Source organism: Columba livia, chromosome 9, assembly GCF_036013475.1.
Source record: "Columba livia isolate bColLiv1 breed racing homer chromosome 9, bColLiv1.pat.W.v2, whole genome shotgun sequence".
NCBI lineage: Eukaryota > Metazoa > Chordata > Aves > Columbiformes > Columbidae > Columba > Columba livia.
The window spans coordinates 15,654,202-15,676,603 of NC_088610.1; the positions used below are offsets into that span (position 1 = coordinate 15,654,202).

Below are 22,402 nucleotides of genomic sequence, written 5' to 3' on the forward strand. Positions count from 1 at the left end.
TCTCATAACCAAGTTTCCCATCAAGAAAAACACGGAAAAAATAGGTATATATTTTTTAAGCTAAATATGTACTTTTTCAATAGACATTTTAGATCCTGCTTCTGAAAGCATTGCTTCTTAGGCTATATGAATATATCACATAAGATTTTGCCCAGCATATTTACAAAATTCTAACATAAAACCTGTAGCTAACACAAGTACAACAGCAGGCCATCATCCAGCACACTCTGCCTGCAGTTAAGTACAGCTTTTGCTTTTAGAAACAGTTCACAGGAGGCCAGATCCCATTTAATTTTATGTTTTTATTACAATCTGCCCACACCTCCAAGTATAAACACTGTATCCTCCCCATTTCTCAGCCCTCCCCCCCTCCCACCCACAAAGTTTGCATGATAAGAGACCAAGGTGCAGCGATTTAAAGCTACATCAATGCCTAACACAGAGAACAGGTCTGGAGAAGGGAATGCCTAACAGGAACAAAAAGTTCAACAGCCTCTTGGTTCAAAAATAGCAATAAATAAAGTAAGTCATAAAAAAAAATTCCCCATTTTTAAGAATTTCCACAACAGAGAAATAAATTCAGTAAGTAATGTAAAAGGTGTCTTTTTGAAGTTAAACCAGTTTTAGTGAACTGTAGGTTGCAATTAGTGCACCTACACTTAAGGAAGATGTCACAGAGCGTCAGGCTTGCTGCTCTTTCATTGTTCCTCATGCATGCCATGAATATGGCTTGTTATTGATACATCACATATATATCTTATACATACACATGATGCATCTCTGCAGAGGCCTTTTTAAAAAACAAAACCATCACTCTGGTGTCACAAATATTCCCTGCAATTAAAATGGAGAAATATGAAGCAAAGATTTCCTTGTAAAGCTTATCATGGTAGGTACCAGACTGTCCAACTTTTTACAGTAAAATAACACGGTAGGAAAGAAAACCCATCCACTGGATTCCAAAGGTGCTTTTATCTTGATAGTCAAACTAGTGAAAACTGGCACAGAGCTACCACTGTGCTGAAAGCTCCAAGCACCATAGTATGTCTGAAATACACAGTACTTCCAAACAAACTATGAATTCCTCCAGAGATCTGGATCACCAGTGGGGCAAGAAAACAACACCTTCTTTTTCTGTTCAGATTTTATTTGAAATCTAATTCAAATTGTCAAAGCTACAAAAAGGGGGAACATTTGAGTTATTTCTGCTATGTCACAACATTCTAAAACAAAATATCACTACTGCCAGCAGATCAGTTACACACATTTCTGATGAAACTTCTAAACACAAAAATGTTTCATTTGGGAAATAGTCACGATGAAGATATTTTGTACAATATAAAACAATGACAGGTCTACAGATGCCAATACTCGTGAGTAAACACGTGCATTCACCAAAAAAAAAATAAATCAGGAATGCTTTTTTGTTTTTTTTAACAGACTGTTCAGGCACAAAAACAAAACCGCATTTCCAGTAAGTGACAGCATCATAAAAAATATTAACATTGTCAGTGTTTGCTTTTCTTTGACTTCTTGTGAGATCTGTGAGGAGAACGTGACTGAGACCTGGATTTTTTCCCTGACTTTTTAGGGGATCTGGATCGGGATCTTCTCGATCTTTTGGGTGTCCTGGAGCCAGATGGCGACCTGCCAAAGAAGAAAAGAATAAAAGTCAAATACTAACTGATAATACCAACTTTTTCTATTTGGCTATTTTCAATTTCACTAGTTGAGCTAAACAAGGTAGAAAATACTTTTTCTCTACTAAGTGGAAGAACGGTATCGTGCTTTTGACAAAAAGACAATTTTTGCCTTATAAGGTTTTTAATATATTTTGGGCTTAACTTCAGTGCTTAGAATCCAGAAGAAAAATAACACTAGTTCATATCTTTCTTAAACCAACATAAGGAATTCACAGCCTTCCACGTATGCCCCAACCACCTTGGCTCTTGTATTAATAGCAGCCTATATCTATACACAAGAGAACAGAAGTGAAAAATTACACTGAACTGTGTTATGCTGCAATACTTCTGATTCTCATTAAGCATGTTCAGCTTGTGATGCAACCCCACAGAAAAAGAATGAAAACTGAATAAAATTACTGCCATCTAACTCACACCTAATACATTAATCTGATATAATCTAAATTGAATGACCATCATATTAACTTTAAAAGAATCTCAAATACTTTTCTACTTCTATTTGAATTCCTAACTTATAGCACAAGGATCCAATTACTATAAATATGTACTACGATCTTCTCAACAGCAAAGAATTTTTCTCAGCATGTCTGAGGAATCTTATATCAATAAGATACTCTACACCTCTAAAGAAGTGGAAGCTGAACTTCTGAGTTCTGAGCTACAAAAGCATCAATACAATAATAAAATCTCACCCTGAGTTTAGCATTAACTAGAGACAAATATTTGTGTGAGTCTAGAGAATAGGTAATATCTACTTTGGAAATGAAAAACCATAAGCACTATCTAATCTAGATTTCTTTTCATTAAAAAACAAACCATAGGACAGGAGCTTAATGTAAGCAAATTACCACTGAAAGACTGCACGCTCACTATAATTCTAGAAGTTCTATGTGCTACAGAAGATTTGCCCTTAGAAAATAAAAAGCTAATGAAGAAGCAAGGTACTTTGGTTAAAGTACTGTTTCTCAAAATTATCAGCAAACAGGTAAATGAGAACACAGAAGTGAACGGCCTTGTTAACAGCAGGTAAGGGGGAGGCTTTGCCAATCAAATATGCTCTGCTAAAAACCAAACAAAAAACCCAGCCAAATCCACACCTATGTACTTAACTTTTATACAACCAGAGATAGTGAAGATAGCAGCTTACCTTTTGCCTTTTTTACTGACATCTCTGGGAGAATCTTTATGTGACGATCGAGAACGTGAACTCTCTTTGTGGGACCGCTCAGAGCGCTCTGAGCGTTCTGATTTTGGTGATGGAGATTTTGCTCGTCTGCTGCCACTGCTGCGGGACGGGCTGGGTGAACCGCTGTGTCGTCTTTTCCTTTGTAAAGAAAGAAAACGCAGTTATGTACATATACATGCTCAGAAGTAAAACTGTGTATTAAGAAAACTGATACCTTTCCGCAGATGTTTTCTTTTGCCAACATAACGTTAGATCATTTTAAGTAATTAAAAAGTAGTAGGCTTTTTATGACTTTAAAAAAAATAAATCCAGTTCAGCATGTGCACCAGACTTTCTCTGGTTGAAAAAAAATTAAGGCCAGTGACTCATTTTTGTTTAATGCAGTGTAAAAACATCGTCATAAGTTCCTGAAAAGCAAACTATTTCACCACACCTACACTTAATGCCATGGAAGGGTTGCGCTATACAAGTATTAGAAGATCAGAGTATACAATCGACTATCCTAAAACTAGCTGTTTTGAAGAATTTTCACTACAAAATGAATAACATTTAGGTCACTGCAAATTTCTGGTGTGATTTCAGCATAGTTTTCTGATTAATATTCTACAGTCGATTTACTGCTAAAGAGAGCTAAATAACCTGTTTTCAACTGGTCAATGTATTTGGCTTAAATGAACCAAAAGGGAATTCCATTCAAAAAGGCACATCACTTGGGGCAGGATAAAATCAACAATGCCTTTAACATTTTGAAACATGTTTTAATATCCAAAGCATGGGGTGTTGTGGTTTGGTTTGTTTTGCTGTGTGGGGGTTTTTAATTGTTTTTGTTGTTGTTTGTTTGTTTGTTTTTGTTGGGTGGGACTGTTTTGGTTTGGTTTGGGTGTGTTTGTGTTTTTCTTTCAAAACCAGATGTGTAATACAATGTCATTTCAAGGCTGCCAAGGTAATACAAAGATAGTAACTGTGAGGTTTTTCCTCGCATCCACTTGACTCCCAGGGAAGCCATACCTCTCTTTCCTTGTTGGTGTACATTCCTCCTTCTCCTTCTTATCTTTGGACCTGGATTCAGATTTATCTTTGTCCTTTTTGTCTCTGTCCCGTTCTCTTTCCAACTCTTTTTCTTTTTCCTAAATTATTAGAAGCATTCATGATTTCAGATGAGCTTGACTAATTATTAAGACAAGTGAATCACAAACAGCACAAAAGCACTGAGCAGTGAAGGTACAAATGGTCATGCCATACCCACTCTCCAAATTGTTACTATTGCTTTGTACACAGCAGAAACATTTATTTTAACACAAACACTGACAACAACATCAAAGATGTCACTTTATGTGAGAAAGTCTGAGTATCTAATTGGATACAGTCTTCAATTTTACAAATGTTCAGGGAAACATTACAGCTGTATCAGATTTTCTAAACTAAATTAAACATGAAAGAATACCAGGAACCTTTCTAGTTAAAACATATGCATTCATCTTCATTAATCCAGATTGAAAATTGAGGTAATTTCATAACTACAAGACATTTAAAGACAAAACAAAAATTTAAGATTCTGCAATAACATCTACTCTGTCCAACCCCCCCATAAATATGGTCCATTTCCATATACCAGCAGGACCATTCTGAAAGAAAATATATACCCTGTGCACACCTCATTTGTCTGTCAAATAGTTAGAAAACTAATTATGCAGAAATAAACCTAAACCATCAGCAAGTCTGTGTACAGAGATGAGGAAATGTGCTTCCTTAAGTACTGGCATAAATTCCTTCCATGGCAAAAAATAAACGATTCCCTGCATATGCCATGAAGACAAAGAGGGGTGATTCAGCTAAATGAAAGAAAGAGGGGAAAAAGAAAAGGACGGAGGGAGATAACACAAGTGCAGAAAATACCAGGACAGCTGCACTAATCTAGTCTCACATTTTATTTACATGTAAGACTCAGCAATAAAATTTTCCAGTGTCCCTTATTGTTGCACCTACCATTGCAAGCTAGTGCTAGATTCCACTAAAATCAATGGGCTCTTCAGATGTGCCTAGCTTATTTCATTGCACAACTAATTATTTCATCCTGATAAATAAGAATAAACAGTATTTTAAGTAGCTATGAGTTCCAACTCTCTTAACAATATACAACACTAACAGGAAATTTACTCTTAGAAGGCTTATTCTATAGTCAATTAGAAAAAAACCAATGACCAATCACCAAGTCTGTGCGAAATGCAATCAGAACTAGTATTACATTATACAAACCAAAATTATTATGGCATTAAAGCAAAATATAAAGTTATTCCCCTAACAATGGTGTTACTATTGTTTTAAAGATCTGTTAAGATTACACTGAAATTTTTCTTACCTAAATATTATGTTCATTAGTGAAAAATGAAAACAGAAAAAAAAAGAATTAAAAATCTTAAAATATTGCAATCTGGTTGAACTAATCCAACACGTGGCATCTAACAAGTATCAGGATTATGATTCTGTTCTTACAAGCTACTGTCTCACTAAACATTCCGTGCTTACTGCACAAATCAATTCTTTCTCCAACTACAGAAAACACTGGGTAAGTGGGAAGTTTTAGGATACGATTACAGTTTAAAATTACTTATAAAAGTTACTTATAAAAATTGCAGTCTTAACTGTTAACATCAACCTCCAATCCGTGAAGGATCTGCTTTCTTAATTTTTCCAAGTCTCTCTCTTCAAGGTACCGTGCAAAACTACTTTAGTGAATTAGTCAGATATTGAGCACCCAATAACGCAAACAACAAATGACAGAAAAACACCTGGTGAAAACTGCCTATTTGTTTTTAGCTTCCAAGAACCTACATGGGTATCTCACTTCATCATGCATCTGCCAGGCCATGAAACCAGATTAGAGAAGAAACTGCCACTTGGTCTGTCTCACTAAATGTGTTGGCCGAACAGGTTACATGTTCTTTTTTTATGTTTCAAAGATTCAAGATCACATGACATCGTTTATATGATGATAACTTTTAAAGCTGCTCTGACTTCATAGTCCAGAGAGGACTACTGAAAACGGCAATGAAATGGTACAGAATTATTCACTTTTAGGTGACAGTGCGAGCTGGAATTATCCAGGAAATCTTAGACACTGGAGAATCAGGAGCACATACGCTGCTTAATACTACTTTTTTCTCTTCCTTTGGAAGCCTTTAGCACAACGGATCAATTGCTAAAAGTAAAATGAAAAGTCTGATGAACATCTTCAATTGACAGCTCTCCCTTTCCCACACCTAACAGGTTGGTTTATGTAGTACATCCAGAAGTGACCTATTCAAGGTTTCAATACATTCTAATGATATCCATCTGCACGGTGTGAAATACATTATTTTGACTAAAAAGAGAGATTATATCTACCCTGCAGAAAGCATTTGGATTTAGACATGCACTTTGACATTGCAGTAGAATTTTAACAAGAAGCATGTGTTGTTACGCTTAATGCCACCTTACATTTGATAAACTCAACAGAAGCCTATCACAGAATCAGAGCCAAACAAAGAACATTTCTTACCCTCTGGAGCAGCTTGTCTCTATAGTGTTCAACCTGTTCCTGAAAACTCTGGCCTGGTTTCTTGGGTCTTTTCCCAGACTCTAACTCATCCTGAAACTTCATCACCTTAAGCTGTGAAAATAATACTGACCATTAGGTTATTTGGCTTATGATTATCCAGTTAGGCAGGTGGCTGAAAATGAAATTTCCATGATTTATAGTCTGTTCTTCATTCTTTCGATACAAATTTGTGCACAAAAAGACACTAACTTTATTTAAACTGGATCAAAGCAACAAAACCACACACTTGTCTCCAGGCACCTGCAGTTGTTTACAGACATGTTAAGAAACAAAAATAAAGGGATTTTTGTCTGTTATTTTACTAAATTTTGTTTCCATCATTAGAACATCGAACCCTTATATTTCTCAGACCATTATCCATTTTTTTTTTTTTTAAATGAGATCATTTGCTGCAGGTGTCTTAATACATAGTTTCAACTTCTCTTGCCTACTCCAAGTTTTACTTCAGAAACTGACTTTTTTCCGTTCAACCCCAAATATTAAAATCAAATGATTGAAATAATTACTACATAAAACAAATGCATCTCCTCTTCAGGGCTGTTTGCACAGAGTGAATGATTTGAAGCAATTTGTTTTTACTACCATAATACTCTTTCATGTACTGTCAAGCTTAGCAACAAAATTCAGCTCACTAGTGCTGCTAAATGTAACACTAAATTTACTACAATAATATCCTTAACTGAGTCACAAAGTTAAGCAAATATGAGAATTTTTGCACAGGGTTATTTTTTCTGCCTAGACAAAGTAAAACCTTTCTCCAAGTTGATTCTCATTAGAAAATTTCACTCACATCTCTTAACATTTGTCAATTCTTTATCCTTACTGCCACAGCCTTTTACAAACAACCCTTCAATTTTTTCGTATGAGGAGGTGTCTCTTTCTCAGGGTGGTGTGGAGGAGCTTGGTAATAAGTCACATTGTATTTGTCAGTCCTCTTCCAAATGCTTATGCCCTGACCTCTTTTTATTTCCTGGTTTAATAATTTCCTACGCAGTCATATATACAAGTATATTTCTCCAGTGCTTGAGGTTTCATTTTTAGCAAACACACAAAACATTTTTCTCTTTAGAAATATTTAACTGTTTCACACTGAAAACACACAGAGCAAAAGACTTTGCAACAGCGTTCATTTTGATTATCTGAAAGGATTCCTATTCTCCAGGTCCTCAATTCCCTAATTATGAAGTAGGCACAGAATCAAACCCTAAAGTTTTTTCTTCCTTCTCAAAAGTAGGAAGCCGCGCTGCATATGAAGATATCATATACTGTAATCAGCCCTTCCAATTACTGACTGAGCATTTTGCTCACAAAAACAAACTAATCACAAGAACAAATATGTTAAAAAATAGAAAACCCAGGCAGGGATAAGCACTACTCTGAACAGGATCCACTTCTCCTTCATTTACAGAGCTTATGCCAACAACGTATTTTTCATTTTATTCTCAAACACAGAACACAGTGGAATAACTCTGCTATCTTGTACCACGGTAAATTTCTGACAAATGTTCTGCTTACCTCCCCCATTTACAGAGTATGTTCTATCTGTGCTTCAGCATTTTTCATTTTTGTTTATAATTCAGCCAATTAAATAGCAGCCAATGGAAAACTGACATCAACTGTTCGCATACCACTCCAGCTTCTATAAAGGCATTTTTTAAATGCCCCCACCCCCCTTCAAATGCAGAAGTTTCAAAAGCAGGAATACCTCTTGGAACCATATATTAAGTGTCTCCCTGCACCACCTGTTCTGGTAAGAAATCAAGATTGCATTCTCTACCTTCATGTAAACTCCAAGGCCACTAGCTGCTTGCATAGCTCATTCTGAACAGAGGAAGTTAAGAGGAGGCTGAACTGATCTAGAAGGTCACAAAACGCTCACAAAACTTTGACTTCATTTTCTCAATTAAATCAACCAGATAATTTAAAAAGCAAACAAACGACCACCAGGAAAAAAAAAAAAAAGGGAAAAAACCCCACCACACCCCAGAAGATTTCATTTTCATTTCTTGACATTTTTAGCCAACAAAGCTGTGACACTATCTCTGTTTAATCGTATTTTGAAAGCAAGGATCCACAAGTCTATAGCCCAAAGAAATTAAGGAAAACTAGGAATCCGATCAACAGGCTTTACTTGACTTAATAAACTAATCTGGATGCAAAGAAAAGCTGAACTTCTAGCAGCCTGTTCCGTGCATGTCACACAACCCACCGCTGGCATGAAACGTAAAATGCCGAGAGAAACTCTGTGCATGTCACCTTTCCAATACCTGTGGGCAGAGGTGGGGGAAAGGTGGTCATAAGCACATGCCTAGAGAGGACCATAGGAAAGCCTGTACACTAACCATTGCCTCAACACCTCCCCAGGCTCCAACTACGTTGTCACCATATGATCTCCTGAGACAGCTGTGGTCTTTTACACGCCAATTATCAGTGGATCTCTCTTCTGCATACTCCTGTGTCACCCTTCAAACCCATGAAAACTGGCTGGTTTTAGAAAGATGCTGTGGGTAGAGGAAATCGGCTTTAGTATATCCCCTGGAAAAGGAGATTAAGTGTTACAGAATGCCAAAATGGTATCAATAGCTCACTACAGAAAGATCGCTCTCTTCCACCTTCCTTCCCCACTCCTGCAGTCCAAACAAGGGGTTCCCCTTCATCTGCCCTTTCAGCAGCTGCTGTGGTTGGCTGAGCCTTCCACAAGCCAGATCAATGCACTAATCCAGCAGAATCATACTCCTTGCCTTCAATATTTCTTCCCTGCATTTGTGCGATGTATTAGCTCAGGGGAAGAAAGAGCAGGTGCCAGAGCTCACAAGCAGGATCAGGATGTTCCCCTTCAGCAGAGGTGAGCAGTTAGATCCACTCATCCTATGCCATCACATATAATAGCTTTTGCTACATGCTCCAAAACATCACCACTGTAACTATGTTTTAAAAGAAAAGGAATTACTTAGGTCCCAAAGTCCAGGAAAGAATTCTCTAAAGAATTCTACTGCTCAGAATTACTATATAGACTTACATGTTTGGCTATCTCCTTTCATCACATTACCATTCATAGCATATTTGCCATAGTGAACACTCTATTGATCTCTTTCAGTAGAATATATGATGTTTATATCCCTATCATGCAGTTCCAGATACACCCTCAGGAGAAAGAGATCCTTAAAACTTAGGCTTAAATCTGCTTAAGCATCTAGGGATTAACGTTCTAAGCATTCCACTTCATAAGCTTTCCTTTAGAAAGAACTAATATATTCTCATTAAATTGGTTATTCTTTAATTATTCCTGTCTAACAGACAAGATCTATCAAACCTGTTCATCCTTAGGAGTGGATACATGGTATCTAGGCTACCTCGGAGTCATTAACACACTTGGTAATATAGAAGGGGAAAATTTTTCAAAACCCTGTGCCAAAACTTTGCAATACTGAATTCTTAAGACACAGCAGCCTCCCAGGCTAGAGAGAGTTCAGAGGTTTTCAGAGACTGCAATGCAGAACTGTCCAGTACCACTGGAGTTCTCGTGAACAATCTCAACTAAACACTCCAATGCATGGACCATATTTTTCACTAGCCATGAGGAGGTATCTCTCATAAGTTCAAGATAAACAGCTCTACAACATGCCTATTGTCTATTGGTTCTCAACTTGAAATTTCCCCCTCTCATTGAGAGCTTGAAAGATTCAGCCATTCCTAGAAGCTGAGGTCTTGATTACAGACTAACCAGTAAGCAGCAAGCTACAGACAAGAGTAAAATCTTGCTATGATGATTCATGGAAACCAAAGACTGATGTAAACTGAAGCCCTGCCCATAGCTTTTTGCATTTTGACCCAAGCAGGTGTTGCTGTGGGCAGCCTCCCTTGCTCAAAACGGATCTATTTTCAAACCTGTTCTTGGTTTCCTAAACTTCTGCTGATACTGTCTGAGTCCACACACAGTGGTCTTCAGGGGAAATAAAAAAAGAGGTTATTCCACATGCACACAGGTCAGAACGTAAGCAGCCAGGTTCAAACACAACTTATTTGAGGTAAATTAGCTGCATGCTACACACTAGGATTAACCAGGAAGGTATCACCGGATGCTGGATGAAACATAGCAATTTGTGTTTTATATGTAATTTCACTCAAATTTAGACTGATTACAGACAGGAGAGACGTCCAAGCAAACCAAAGTGTTTTCCTTAAAGCAGCGTCACTGCAACAAGTCCTAGATTTTGCCAAAAGCAAAGTATTTATTTGAAAGCCTGAGTATTCCAGTGAGTCTATGAGCAGTGGAATTTCTGCAGCTACGGTGTTATCAACAACAGATGACAGCGACACTGGTGTACACACGTGAAATACCTCTTCAACGGTAACAGACATCTGGCATGCTCCGCCACACTCGCAGAATGCCATGTGTCTTGCAGCTAAGAGATTCCTCACTTTTCTCTTTGTGTAAAACAAAAGTACATTCAAAAATAGACCAGAAACTGCTGAATTAAGACAGTTATCTTCTAAGGAACAACTACCATAAACAACAAAACTATTGGCCAAGCAAGAGCAAATTTGTCTCATCTGTTATCATTAAGCCACAATGAGTAAGATATTTAATTAGATATCTTGTTATAATTTTGCAGTGGCCACAAATGAGCAAGGTGCAGAAACCTCCACAGACTATAAAGACCGAAGGGTTATATTCTTTTAGTGATGGTTACAAGCCTCAGATATCTCCTATGACTTGATGAACAAATATGTAACAGTGAGTATTCTGCATACTAAGCACCACAATCTGAGAAGGAAATAATGGAAACTGTATGGAATTTCAATTTCTTGACAAAGGTATACAGGGCCTTGAAATCCAGAACACACAGAGGACAATGCTGCTTCATTTTGTCTATGAGTTTTCGTACACTTAGAGGACAAACACTTAATGAATAATTTAGGCAACATAAAATTCCCATTTTTCTAACACTTCATGGCACTGAGGTCTCTTTACAAAGAGGTACACACGTTTCTTTTATACGTCCCTGGGGCACGGAAAGAGAAGATACACGTGCACAGCACTGGTAAAGACCATTCTGAGATTTGAGTTACAATGAAAAGCAAAGCGCTATTCTTTCCATATTTAGAAAAGAACGATAAAGAAATCACTGTTCGTTGGTGTTAAAAAAAGTTCTGCCCTTGCCAAGTTCCAGAAAGAATTCATACTTCAGCAAGGTTAGCAGGGCTCTGGGGGCAGGCGAACAAAGCGTTAATAACCTGCCTTTCGGTCACATGGCTGTAGTCAAAGCTTGTTTCTTACTGCACCTTCCTCTCCCAGCTGACTGCTAAGTGTGCCAAGAGAAAGAGTTGCTGTTTGCATGCATGGATTTCCAAAAAATGCATTAAAAAAATGTGTTTCAGCTTCCCTGGTAGTCACTGTGTAAACTGACAATCAGACTTTGCAGGTTTTTTTGCCAAAGATTTTACAGGACATTTTTAACAGTGTATATTAGATGGCATAATTGTTAAAGCTGGTAACTGTTGGGGTTTTTTGCTGTGTTGTTTTTTTTTTTCTGTTTGTTTGTTTTTCCTCAGTTCCTCCCCTCAAATTTAATAATGGACGTGTTCCTTGGCAGGCGCTGGCTACATACTAAGAACCTTTGAGCATGAATGCTGTAAAGTAGTACAGGGAGTACTTTCCAGTTGATGACAGACTTCAGGAGAAATTTTACATTTTAAGTACTTCTACATAGTGTCTGAAATACTCTGAAAATGAAAAAAAAAATTACAATCCTTTTCTGGTGATTCTAAAAGTCTGAAACTCAGATGGTAATTTAGTTACCATAAGGAATAAAGATGGCAACATGCACTTGAAAACCTGAAATATTGACCACCTAAAACAGTTACAGACGGGATACATTTAGGAAACAAATTACAACACTTGTGCAGTGTAAAATTGACAATGCTTCAAGTAAATCACTTCCTAATCTGCCTCCATGACTGCCAGGATCACATCTACAAAACAAATACTCAATCTGAAAGGAGCCCTTTCCATAACCGCTACAATCATTATCACAGAAAGATGAAAACTAGTTTCACTTCTGTTAGTCTAACATCAAATATATGCTACAGAACTACTGCCATCGTGAGTCAAGTCAGACATAAATCCCACTTAGCTCTTCTCAAATTCAGAATTTACTCGCTTCAAATGGGTATGAATCGTGAACTCTCAAACTGCTACACAAAGCAAGAGGTTTCTAACTGCTTAGTTACGGTCCATTCATTTTAATAATCTGAATTATTAAACAGAAACATATTTGGGAGAAACAACAGTCGTGACATTTTAAGATGTATAATCAATAATATTTTAAAATAATATTATGGGCCTTTGCTATGTCTGATTTCAGCTAACCAGCACATTATAGCATAAATGGGTAGGCAGCCACAACTCCACCTTCAAAATATTACCTGAATTATAATGTGTCACTTGAAGATGCTACAACTTCAACAAGTAGTTTAGCATTTCTTAATATCATTTTAATGCAATGAACAGAACATATAAGAATTTCAGTATTCGATGTATCATGAGTTTCAATAATGAACACAAGCTGAAAAGTTGCATGCAATTTTAAATGTTTGCATGGCACTGTGTGACAAAAAGGCTTTGCTGCCAGCTCATGCTAAACTCAAGTTACAGTTACCATCTCAGTCAACCACAAGCTCAGAAGCCAGCATGAAGACATCAGAATTTGCGCTCATCAGCCCTAACACCTATGCCTGGAGAAAGGATCAAAGGACAAGTGAGCCCTATACATTGCATGTACATCTCCAATTAAAATGCCTGATTTCCAGGACCACTCAGTTTTGTTGCATCTACTTCATTTGATGGCTGACACAGTGAAAGGAGCAACTTTTAAATGCAATAAAATACAGACACTTCGAGGCAAGAGACAGAACAAGAAAGGCATAGGACTAGGGCCACATCCAAAAGTCACTCCTGCTTGCCCAGAGGAGGGAAGTGTAGAGGAGCCCAAGAAATCTAAGGCTACCAGTGGTACTGAAAAAGGACTCTGAAAGAGAAGAATAATCCTCACCATGTAATGTCCCCCAACTCAATTTTTCATTTCTTCCTGCATTATTTTGAAAGCCGAAACAAGGCAAAGCAAGGCTGTAAACAAACAAACCTCTATAAAAATACACTGGACTGAAAAACACACTATATAATAGGACTATAATTATTTCAGTAAAAATAACTCCCTATTATATGTAGAGAACTCAGGGGCAGGAGGATTGGAAAGATACTGAAGGGTGGCACAGAACACCACATACTGACCTCTATCTCCCGGAGTTTGGCACGCTTTTCTTCACTCATTTCTGAATATTTGACTGATGACTTAGATTCAGGCATTTCTTCTTTAATGGGATTGGAATACATGTGTTGCTCTTCTGACTTAGAACTCTGAGTGTCTTCCTCATCTTCACTTTCTTCTTCTTGACTTTACAGAAAACATGAAGAATTAACCGAGATATATATATATAAAAAAAGGACAATTATCTGTTACAAAATTTGCTACCTCTCCAACTCAGTTTCTATGATTTGAAATCTATTAAGATGTTATGTAAAAGTCTGAAACTACAAAACAGTCTCCATCTGTGAAACAGATAGCTTCGTAATTTCGTTAACTTAAGTCATTAGGTTTTCTTACTCAGATGATATATATATTTTTCATATACACAGCATGCAGAAGAATTCTTTAAATTTACAGTCACCAAATCCATATCTAACTCTGCTAGAAAACAAGTCCCCTACCTCATCAAAATCTCTTTACGAGCTGTAGCTGAGCTTTTCAGATACAGTAAGTTTTATAAAAGAATAAAATTTACTGCATTTTTGGATTTTGGAGACAAACCTGAGACATGGCAGATATTCAAAATTCTATTCCCAGACTGGCCACTAGAGTGCTGCCATACTACATACGATGCAGTGAGATATTTACAGCATTACTAACAGACGCTCTCAATCGCCTAATGAACAAAGTTAAAGACTGCCCAAAATCAACAGATGGTGTGGAGCTTATGAGCCTCCAAGGAAACATCTACATCAGAAAAGTAACCATGGTGTTTGTCTCAAAAGCAAAAGGCAGAGGTTTACATTCATACATATCTGACATCAAGATTTCTAAACTGTAAGATACCACCTGAGCTCTTACTATTTGACATTAAGTTATCAAATCATTGTCAATTTAAAGATTATGGTTAACAACTCTACCAAAAGGTGCAATTCATCATGTTAGAAAATAGCTATGAGGGCTGAAAGCACGCTGTACTAAAAACCCAATTTTTCTCCATTTTCTTATTTTCTTACTCTCAAAATTTCATTTTTGTTCTGCTCTTATAAAAAAATATCTCTTTTACAGGGACCTTCACAGACACTCAACCTTAGAGGCAGAAAATGTATATGTTTTCATCAGAATGAAAAAGTATTTACTTTTGAATTTCTTCCTCCTCAGATTCTTCATGTTGGTCAAAAAGCTCCCACTTAGAAGTAGTAACAGCTAGAAGAGACGATAAGATAATTGTAAGAACAGAAAAAACTGTCGCTTAACCTGAAAAGTAGTCCTTGTAGATATAAAGATTACAATGTGATAATATTTAGCAACATCTAGAACTTAATAAAGACTTTCTATTTCATAGGAGTACTCAAAAGTGCACATTATCTAAATATTTACTATTATACAGAGCTATTAACCTACACTGCATTTCATGTTTCACTAAATCCTTCAAAAGCAGCCAAATATTTGTCAGTTGGTAAAATCTTATCCTGCAAACAAACATTGAGAAAGACTGCCAACTACATACCCAGATTTTTGTTTCAATATTTATTCTTAATGAACTGGAAATGGTTTTTAAAGGTTGGTAGGTTACTGAAGTAAAATAACAAAACCAGAACACATTCTTTCCTTCACTGAAGTTACAGCTAAAAAAAGAAGTTACAACTTAAAATCCTACTGTATTACTACAGAAATCATATTAACACTCTTAAACAAATCAATTTAATATAATCACGAAACAGGTGACTTCAAGCTTTTGGGTTACTTTAGGGAAGTGTTTCATTTTAATATACACTTTGAAAACTAACCCTGAGCTTCCAGTTCAGATTCATCCACTGCTTCCCACTTTGAAGGGGCAACCTTAAATATTGGCTCGTTCTTTTTTGGGTCTTCGGCTGTATCCACTGTTATCCAAAGAGAGACAGAAATCATTTCCAAAGCTCTTCAAAAGTTCAAATGAAAAAATCATAATACACCAACCCGATTTAAATACTGAAGCACATCATACCATTTCTTTATTTGCAAAGAAAATAAATTGGGATTTGGAACCTGATGTGCAAAAGACCAGAAGACACCTACTGTGTCCCTGAAGCACTAACAATTTAAAAGCAGTTTTTAAACTAGCTCTTCTGAGAACAAATTGAAATGAATCAATTCAACATTTTGCAAAGCTACATGCTGCATCATCAAAAATTAAAGATTCAAACTGAAAGTAAAGTTGAAACATTTCATACAAGGAACTCCATCAAGATCGTCATCCAGCGATTTAATTGGGACTCCATCCAGATCATCAATAGGAGCAGCATCAATCGGAATTCCATCCACATCTTCTAGCGGAGCACCATCAAGCTCTTCCTCAATGGGAGCACCATCGAGATCATCTGGTACTTCCTGAAAGCAAATAATAATTATTTCAATAACAAATCTACATTGCTTTTCTTTACTTCTCCAATTATTAATTTAGTCATTTTTAAAATTACCATTTTTAAATTTTGAAAATTATCATTTTAGTTTTAAAAATACCTACAATCCAAAAAACTCAACTTTACCAATTTTTGCTATCTAGTACAATTGCTTATTGCAGAGGAAAAATATGACAATATCCTCCTACAAAAAGTTATAAGCAAGAACTTGGAATTTGTCCACAATGTACTGGAAGCTTTGCAATAACTATATTCAAAAAAAGAGAACTTATCCTAAACATACATCAGTTTATTAGTGTTCACTGTCTCAATTCTCTTAAACAATATTTATACGTAACTGTAAACAGATCAGTACACGTTCACTCAGTGCTAATGGCATTTTAGAAATTTTAAGCATTGAGCTTCAAAATATTGAATAATAATTTATACATGTCACTATGCAATAACTAAAACTCATTGCATACCCCGCTTCAAATAACCTCTATCAAAAAACAAAAAAACAAACCAAACCAAACTAAGATAAATGCTGTAGCACAACTAGAAAGTTTGCAACTTACTGCTCTAATACAACACAGCCAAGGTCCAAGTAGAGTATCACCAGTGTAAATGACCTGTCACAACCTTCCTCTCGAAGCAAGCTCAGATGGCTCTACTGCATCCAAGCGTGACACACACAAAAGAACTGGATGATTCAGACAGCCAGATCTCAAGCTATCTAGGAATTAAAACTAATGCCTGAAATTCCAACTCAAAACTCACAGACACATACTACAGTCTTTCCAATACAAAGGAAATAACCTCTTACTCTGCACTACTCGTTGCTCTGAAATGGTTTCACAATTTAACTCCATCACAGCACCTGATTTACAAGCAATAAATGCATAAGCAGATTAAACAGTATTTGCATCTGAAAATTTCTGTTACGCCTGTATTTAAGAGCAACAATTCAGAGGAAAAAAAGGTTTATTCACCCTGACAGAGCTATCAAAATTATGCTTGCCAGCCCTATTTTGTATTTACACATATGTCCTCACCATCTGATGCCACCACTGCCATGGTCACTCACCTCTGCCTCTTTATCTTCCATGATATTTACAAGCCCCAAGAAAATATTCTGTAGTTTGATGAGAAATGGTTCTGGATAGATGGCCCAGTCCTCCCACGCTCGGAAGCATGTCATTACCCGTTGCTAGAAGCAATAGGACAAAAAAATGCTAAAAACTTTGTCCCAAGAAACTTTAAGTGATCGGAAATACACCACAGAGAACTACTACTGTAGACAGCTACTCCTAAGTAGTTCCATAGTAGAGTATATTACAATGATACCATACTGGGCAAGACTAGTAAATTTACAAAACCGTGTATATAGGAAGTACTTTTTTTAAAAAAAAAAAAAATCATGCTTTGGTTTCATTTTCCCTTTAAATTCCTGTTACATTATCAATTTCAGCTGTAAACAATTCCTATCCCAATGGTAAATTTTATTTTGCCCACACGTTCAAAGCAAGTGTCTCTACTAAACGTAACAGAAAATATCTTTACTTTTCTAAAACAGAGTAACTAAAATTAACATGGGCTTACTCATATTATTCAGGTGAAATTATCTTCCCGCTCTCACTTTTTGGTAGAAGTATATTTGAAATGATAGGCCTTCAGCTCAAGCTTGACACATTAAATGTAGCTGGAGAAGTAGCTATAAAAATAATCTACTGCCTGTCTTTACCATATAATGGAAGAAGCAGTTTTAAAATAGCAGATAACTAAAAATGACTCTCAGTCTAGAGCTACTGGGAGCAGAGAAGGTAGGACAGCCAGGATAAAGACTTTAATACAAAGGTTACAGTATAGTTAGTTTTTCTGTATTTGAAGAGTCTGCTTTAAAATAAAAGAAGAAAAGAAATGTAGAGACATCTTTTAAACTACTCCTACATTTGTATAGTCCTAAAATTACATTCGGCCCTTTGACAGCAACCAAGAGGCTGATGTGGCCACCAGCAAAAATGAGTTTGACACCCTTGTTTTAAACAGAAGAAAGAAAAGCCGGGATGAGCATGAGAATGCTGAGAAGCCCAGCCCTTGATCTCAAAAATCGCTCTCAACTACCCACGGTCACGCAGCTTATTAGACCTCAAAAAATGAAGCCGAACTATCACAAAAATATTAAAAAGTAACTTTATGCTGTTATGTTCAGCAGTTTCTTTTCACACTGAGGAGACCAAATTTAGTTTTGACACTGAAATACAGGTGGTCCAAAAATAATCCAAAAGCTTGAAGGCCCTGTTTGCAATTCAAGTACTTGATAGATAACGTCTCAACTCTGCAGGGGTACATCTACCAGCACACCTCAGCTGCTGGATGCTCCTTTTCTTCCTTAATTTCAAGGCTATCTTTGCAAGACAGAAAAACTTAGGTTTGTTTTTAAAAAAAGGCTTAATTAGGAAGCTTGAGGTTTAAACCACCTATCATAGTATGCAACCTCTTGTGCAGGAACATCTATTTATTCGACTTCTATGTCATGTAAATAACAATGAAATACATACCTTGAAATTTTCAGACTGTAAATGGCCTTGTATTGTACGGTAAGTAGCATTGAGATCAGAGAATATCTGACATAATTTTGTTTCAAAACTAGAATTAAACATATACATTTCTTTAGTTAAACTTTGCAATGTATGCTTTCTGGACATACATAATTCATGAAAATACCTGGGACACAAGACTCAAAAGCACAAGGTTCTGATCCCTATAGTAGCCATGAACTGAACTATAAAGCAAATAAGATTACTACATGTTAAATCACCTTGGACAACAACAGAACTGTGAAGGGAGATCTTCACATCTGCTGCCGTCTGTTTATACAGCCTGGAAAGACTGGAGGAGGATAAAAGGAGTTTTACAACCTTACATACAACGGAATAATTGTCTCAAAATTCAACTTGTATTTTTAAAAAATCCTTAGTTATGTTTCCATTCTACTTTACTCAATGAGGCCCTCCATGACAGCACAGTAACAGCTGCCCAGCTTCTCTTGAGCTTCAATCAATGTGCAAAAAATAAACTGTCACAGCAAAGACACACTGCAATGAGAAACATGTGCAATCGCTGGAGTTTTGTAACACGCTGAATATTCCCCATCATGCCCCCCTAACTTTAGAGAGACTCCGGGACACAGACACAATCACCTAAGTAGGACAAAGACACTCTCCCTTGGACATTTTTCCTAAATTCTGCTCAACACCCTAGAAACAAAGTATATAATCTCCTTATGAGTTCTCTTAACTTGATGGAGAACTATAAAAACATATTTTAATTAAAAAAATATATATTCAAAAATTGACAACTTCACATGGATTATTATCTATACTGTAGTTTGCATATTATTTAGAGTCTCTTTCTGTAAAGAGGCTCACGAATTTTTCTCACCTCTCTGAGGTTCCATGTAAAGTGGTCCCTCGCATAGGGAATTACAAAGTAATTCGTCCCATGCACTAACATGCTACATCCTATACATTTTCATGAAAAGAGACATAAATATCAGTGTTCTAACAGTATCCTCACAGAAAAGTATGAATTTCTCTACAACCATATGCATGCAGAGATGTACAAAACTGAATATAAGGATATTCTTTTTTTTAATCATTAATAACCTAAAATATTACACTTACAATTTTCTATAGTAGGAAGCATTGGCAACTTTGGCTGAAGAGTTGTATAACACATCCGACACTAGATATAATCGTGCAATCTGCAATAGAGAATGTTTAAATTAAGCTAACTCTAGAGTTTAAATTATCCTTAAACTATATGCATTTTTCCAGAAAGAATATAAGACAAACTACCTAAAAGTACCAGATTAGAACAAAGCGTAACACAACCGCCATATTGTTAATAAACATGCCAGGAGGCAATTAGCCCACTGTTATGCTACAGTGTAACAGCCACTGTAACATGATATTACACAGTATTACAAAGGACAGATCAGGGCATTTCAATTTTTATTTCCTTGTTTGAACAGACTATCCTGCTGTTTTCAACTTCACAGTAAGGCAGAACATGTTTCAAAAGCAGGTTCAGAATGAACGAAAATATATAACAAAATCCCACAGGAAAAATGCATCCTTAAATTCAAGCCCACATTTTCATACAAAACCTCAATGCTATCTGAAACTTGCGAAATAATGCTTGAAACTATACGCACAGGCTGCTAAGCGAGCTCCTCCCCCCAAATACAAGACTATAGAAAATCTCCACACCTTCTTAGGTAGAGGGGTCTTCAGAATGGACAATGATTCTGTAATGCAGTCCACAATTTCTTCAGCAGCTTCCGCGTTATTTAGACAGAAAACCATTGCATCACCAATATCATTCTTCCGGGGTGTTAATCCACGCAGAATTTCCTCTAACTTGTCCCTCTGTCTGAAATGTCAGGAATTGTAATGCTTTCAACATAAAATTAATAATACTTTGGGGAATTTCCCTTTAAAGATGTTTCTGATTTTTCCACCTTAAGGACAAAAGCAATTTTAAATATTTTTACATTATGCTGCCAGAGTTTTTGCAGTGACTCATGGACATATGCATGCACGTTATATAAATAAACAAAGTGCAAAAAATTCCCACTCAGTCTTGACTACACACTGAAATCAATGAAAAATAACAGAAATACTTAATGAAGCAGATCAATACCTCCTTCTAGATTTAGTTTAAGCCTAAATCAAAATGGATAAATCTAAAGCATGCAACTAATTTCTGCTGTGGAGTAAGAAACATTAGATTAAGAAAGCTAATATGAAGCAATTATTTCATGTTTTCCCTGACCTCTATACATAGAGAACACTCTCAAAAGAGCAACTTATTGAGCCTTCCAAAAAGATATAGGAAATAAATTATGTATTTAAAATCTCCAGAACCATGACTGGTATCATAACTACGATGAAAAGAATAAAACAAGAAAAAAATCCCCATGCTAAGCACACAGTTGAAACAATAATAGCAAAATTAAGAAAATAATTTATGTATTTCCACTGCCATAGCCATCCCTACCACACCTGGAATTCACAGCAAAGAACACTCACGATCTGTCTCTTCCTGCTTATTAACTGCCCCCAATTTTAATTACTGATGAACAGCATCAGTAAGTTTGAAATTGTAATAACTGTTTAGATATTATGAGATGTCAACCATGTTGAGAAAGGTGCTATATACCCCTACCAGCAGACAGGAACATAAATAGCAAAAAACTCTCATCTTCCCAATCCCCTTCAGCTAAATGGTTAATAACAACTGGAATGAAAAGACTTGTTATTCAATGATGACAAATGAACCAAATCACCAACATATTTATCAGCAAGTATCATCAAAAAAAGAACTAAAAAGTGCTGTGTTTCTAAGTAATATTATGACAAGCATGATAACACTTTAGGGATGACGTATTGTAACTACAAAAACGCAAAAGGAGAAGAACAAGCATGTTATCAGTTAAAACAGGACTATAAAGTGATGGGAGTTCATACTCTTCCTTAAGTGCACCCTTCTTGTTCGGTTCCTCCACAAATGCTTCTGTTTCTTGCTCTTCTGACATCCCATGCAAGTACGGATTCAGTGGTGGTGGCCTCCAGAACGATCCATTTTTGAACATACGGAAATCTTCCGTCCTCCACTTGGTTGGAGCATCTCCCTACAAAGAAACAAAAGTATTTTTATGTTGGTGTTCTTTTTCTTTCATTATGATTCAAGTTACGAATTGTCACTAAAATTCTACTTGCCTGAAGAATTGAATAAAGCTTCCATCTATAATACACATGGGCTGGAGTCTGGTTTTCAAATAAAAACCTAAACCAAAGAGCAAAGAAGAGGCACAAAGCATATTACACGTTATTTAAATGAAGTAACAAAAAAGTATCACAAACCCCTGTTCAGAATCCCACATCAGCTACCGAGTGAACTCTGTGAACAGCTAAAATCACGTACACGTCCAGCATCACTGTGCAGAACGAGCAACTGCTCCACGCACATACACATCCAATCTGCAAAGCAGAGAGCAGAGTGGCACAAGGCGCCGCATCTCTCACAAGTTATAAGCAGAAAAAGAACAACTGTGCAGCCCCACCATAAAGCAGAAGAATCATCAGTGCAAAGAATCACTAGGGGAGCAACTGCAACCTCTGCACAAGTGGTGCAGGAACTCAGAGGTACACACC

At 36.5% G+C, this 22,402-nt stretch overlaps 1 protein-coding gene across 12 annotated transcripts in view; it reads right to left on the reverse strand.

Annotated features, from left to right (window-relative positions):
* Nucleotides 1-1,129: 1,129 nt before the first annotated feature.
* The window catches only part of U2SURP (U2 snRNP associated SURP domain containing), a 46,137-nt gene continuing 24,864 nt past the window's right edge, over nt 1,130-22,402 (reverse strand). For 8 of the 12 annotated variants that reach the window (XM_065073961.1, XM_065073960.1, XM_065073959.1 and 5 more), the window contains 14 exons: nt 21,968-22,034; nt 21,716-21,879; nt 20,456-20,618; nt 19,868-19,947; nt 18,743-18,830; nt 17,269-17,391; nt 16,014-16,170; nt 15,588-15,683; nt 14,937-15,003; nt 13,782-13,944; nt 6,428-6,538; nt 3,898-4,016; nt 2,851-3,027; nt 1,130-1,647 (listed from right to left, as the gene is read on the reverse strand). In XM_065073961.1, coding sequence (XP_064930033.1) covers nt 1,509-1,647; nt 2,851-3,027; nt 3,898-4,016; nt 6,428-6,538; nt 13,782-13,944; nt 14,937-15,003; nt 15,588-15,683; nt 16,014-16,170; nt 17,269-17,391; nt 18,743-18,830; nt 19,868-19,947; nt 20,456-20,618; nt 21,716-21,879; nt 21,968-22,034 — 1,714 coding nt within the window. In that variant the 3' untranslated portion in view covers nt 1,130-1,508. Of the gene's footprint in view, nt 1,648-2,850; nt 3,028-3,897; nt 4,017-6,427; nt 6,539-13,781; nt 13,945-14,936; nt 15,004-15,587; nt 15,684-16,013; nt 16,171-17,268; nt 17,392-18,742; nt 18,831-19,867; nt 19,948-20,455; nt 20,619-21,715; nt 21,880-21,963; nt 22,035-22,402 lie in introns of all 12 variants that reach the window. The other 4 variants (XM_065073964.1, XM_065073963.1, XM_065073962.1 and 1 more) reach the window with 2 other exon arrangements.